This window comes from Aplysia californica, unplaced genomic scaffold (assembly GCF_000002075.1).
Source record: "Aplysia californica isolate F4 #8 unplaced genomic scaffold, AplCal3.0 scaffold00706, whole genome shotgun sequence".
Taxonomy (NCBI): Eukaryota; Metazoa; Mollusca; class Gastropoda; order Aplysiida; family Aplysiidae; genus Aplysia; species Aplysia californica.
In genome coordinates, this window is record NW_004797976.1 from 236,241 (window position 1) to 239,227 (window position 2,987).

The 2,987-nt window shown below is 37.2% G+C and overlaps 1 protein-coding gene across 1 annotated transcript in view; it reads right to left on the reverse strand.

Moving 5' to 3' along the window:
• Positions 1-354: 354 nt before the first annotated feature.
• Positions 355-2,987, reverse strand: part of LOC101849729 (chorion peroxidase) — a gene marked incomplete in the record, with an annotated part of 22,038 nt that continues 19,405 nt past the window's right edge. Inside the window, 2 exon segments of the mRNA XM_035972483.1 lie at positions 355-858; positions 2,381-2,483. Of these exon segments, the coding sequence (XP_035828376.1) occupies positions 786-858; positions 2,381-2,483 (176 nt within the window).

Sequence of the window (2,987 nt, forward strand, 5' to 3'; positions counted from 1 at the left end):
AGGTAAACACACCTGGGCCTGGTAGTGTTTTTCTAGTAATAAAACAACCCAAACCTTCATAAACAGAAGATAATGTAAAAGTGGAGTCAATACCTGGATACATTGAGAAATTCCTGACTCGGGTTGGAACCGTGGTAGCAAACATCAAAATAATGCGCGTTCCATATTTAGAGAGAGAGAGAGAGAGAGAGAGAGAGAGAGAGAGAGAGAGAGAGAGAGAGAGAGAGAGAGAGAGAGAGAGAGAAACACGCGAAGATTGCAGTGCAAAACGTGACAAAAACATTAAGTATAATTTCATAAAACAAAAAGCACCCCCTCAAAGATATAAAAAAAACCCAACAACCTTCCCCCCTAAAAAACAACACACTCTCCAAACAAAACCCCAATCAACAACAACAACAACTTAAAAAAAACAACAACAATCCTCGTCTGCGATATTTCTATCAAAAGACAGGCTCAAATAATATACTTCACAACCAAATGAATGAACAAACTGATAGAAAGGTTAAATAGATTAAAGGATAGAAAAATCCTAAAACGGTAAGCGTAAAGATGATTTGAATAGATAGACAAATAAACAAATTGTGAACAAACAAATTAATAAATGATAATTCAGATAGCTAGATAAATAAACAGACTCCCCACAAAAATACATTTGGAAAAAGTTCGGTGACTATTGAAGAATCAGCGCCCCCATGATCTGTCCGTGAACTCTCTGTCACCATTTACGAAGAGTTTGGTAGGTCACTTTCTTGTACAACATTTCTGTTTCTGCCGAATGTTGTTCACAAAGGAACTGGGTTCATCCAGTGGCCAAGGTCAAGGCTAGGAACATCGGTGCAGGACAATTCTCTGTTGCTGTGGAGAACAAAGCAAAAAGACATAAAGCTGTTGTTGTCAGGGATGAGAACGAAGAAGTTTTGACATTTGTTTGTAGTTGTTGTTGATGTTGATGTTTGTTGTTGTTTTTTATATTGAAGTTGATGTTGTACTGAATGTTGTTGTTGTTGTTGTTGATATTTTAAAAATGTATTTTTGTTATTGTTCGACAGAATGCGGATGTTGTTGTTGTTGTTGTTGTTGTTGTTGTTGTTGTTGTTGTTGTTGTTGTTGTTGTTGGTGGTGGTGGTGGTGATGGTGTGCTCTTATTGATGATGCTGTTATTGCTGTTGATGTTCTTGTGTTTGTTATGTCATTTTGGTTGCTGTCTTATGAAATAAAGTCGAACTTGTTTAAGACAGTCCTCATTGACAAGGAGAACAGTGGTTATCTTAGACAGGTGGACGTCTTAAACAGTGTTATCAAAACGTGAAAATACTCAAGGGAGAAAATAGGACGTGGCTATATGTACAGGTGATTGTCTTATACAGGTGGCTGTTAGAGCATATTCGACTGTTAATATGGATTTTGATGCTGTAACAGCTTAGTGTCCCTAAGCGTAGATTTTCTTCAGTAAGGAACTCCTTATCATGAATTAGAATTTGCTATCTAATAAGAAAATTCCAGGCTTAAAACCCCCCAGCAATATTCTCCCTCTTCTCCCTTGCATAGAACAACAAAAACAAAAAACACCAATTACAAACATGAACTCAAAAAGAAGCAATTCATCATCATCATCATCATCATCATCATCATCATCATCATCAGCAGCAGCAGCAGCAGCAGCAGCAACAACAACAACAACACAAGAGTACGCACAGTGAGTAAACGTATGAATTGATTAATCAGCTATTTTGTGCACCAACGAAAAATAAAAGGAAAGAATTAATGAGTAAACATGAAGAAACGGGTGGGCGATTAAAACAGTGGATAATAAATCAGTATTGCATATAAACGTGTGTGCGTAGAGAGAGCGTGAAAGAGGAAAAGGTAGATTTCAGAAAGGATGGGTTTTTTTTGGGGAGAGGGAAGGGAATGTCATCACAGAAAACCAAGAGTTTTAACTGAATCTTTTATCAAACAGGACACAAATGGGTAGCCGAAAAAGATCAGGGAAACGTAGCTTTTATAAGAGCATACGAGCAAAGGAATGAATGTAGAACCATGATCGCCGATGTCTGTCGCACATCTGGCACTGGATGATTATTGTATCTCGTGACATGTTTCATAAAAGGCAAAGCAAAAACACGAAGTAGAGAAATTAACTTGGTTTTTTTGTTTTCTTTACAATTTTTACTCCCTTACACTGATTTCCTTCTTAACATTGTAAAAACCTTACTAGTTCAAACCTTGCAATTTCAATTGCCTTTGCTCTCCGGGCGCTTCAAAGTTCATGTATACCAAAATGGTAAAACGAAGCTACAATTAGCATCGTGGTTTTTAGTCAGTTTTTCAGGAAAAGTTATTCGAACTGAAATGCTATTGCAAATAGCAGTCTTACCGAAAGGACACAGTTTCAAAAGGCGATTTTGGCACTGTCTCTAGGTTTGTCACAGTACACAGGAGGGAAGCCAGGCTCACTTTTTTGATTGCTCGAAATTGTGCTGTTGAGTGAGAATAAAGAATATTTATAGCCCACTCAAATTAAAATGTACACATAACAATCAAATGAGCTTAGTGTAACAAGAATATGTATCTAAAAATACTCTTATTTGACACTCTCACAGAGAAAATAGACATTTTCAGTTAATGGTGCATCAATGATAAAAACAATATTTGTAGTTTACACGAGGTGCCATTGAAGTAAACATACAATTGCATTGCATAGAAAAGGCTCAAAATAACGCAGTGAAGATAGGGAAACAATTTGCCACTGACACAAAGTAACCACACCTTTCCCGCCCCCATCAATTATGCCTATACACATACACACAGATACATACACGCATAAACACACGTATACACACAAAAAACACACACTCTCTCTTGCTCTCTTTTTATAAGCTCTCTCTTTCTATCACACAGACACACACACAGATACACACACACATACACACACACACACATACACACACACACACACACACACACACACACACAAACAAGAA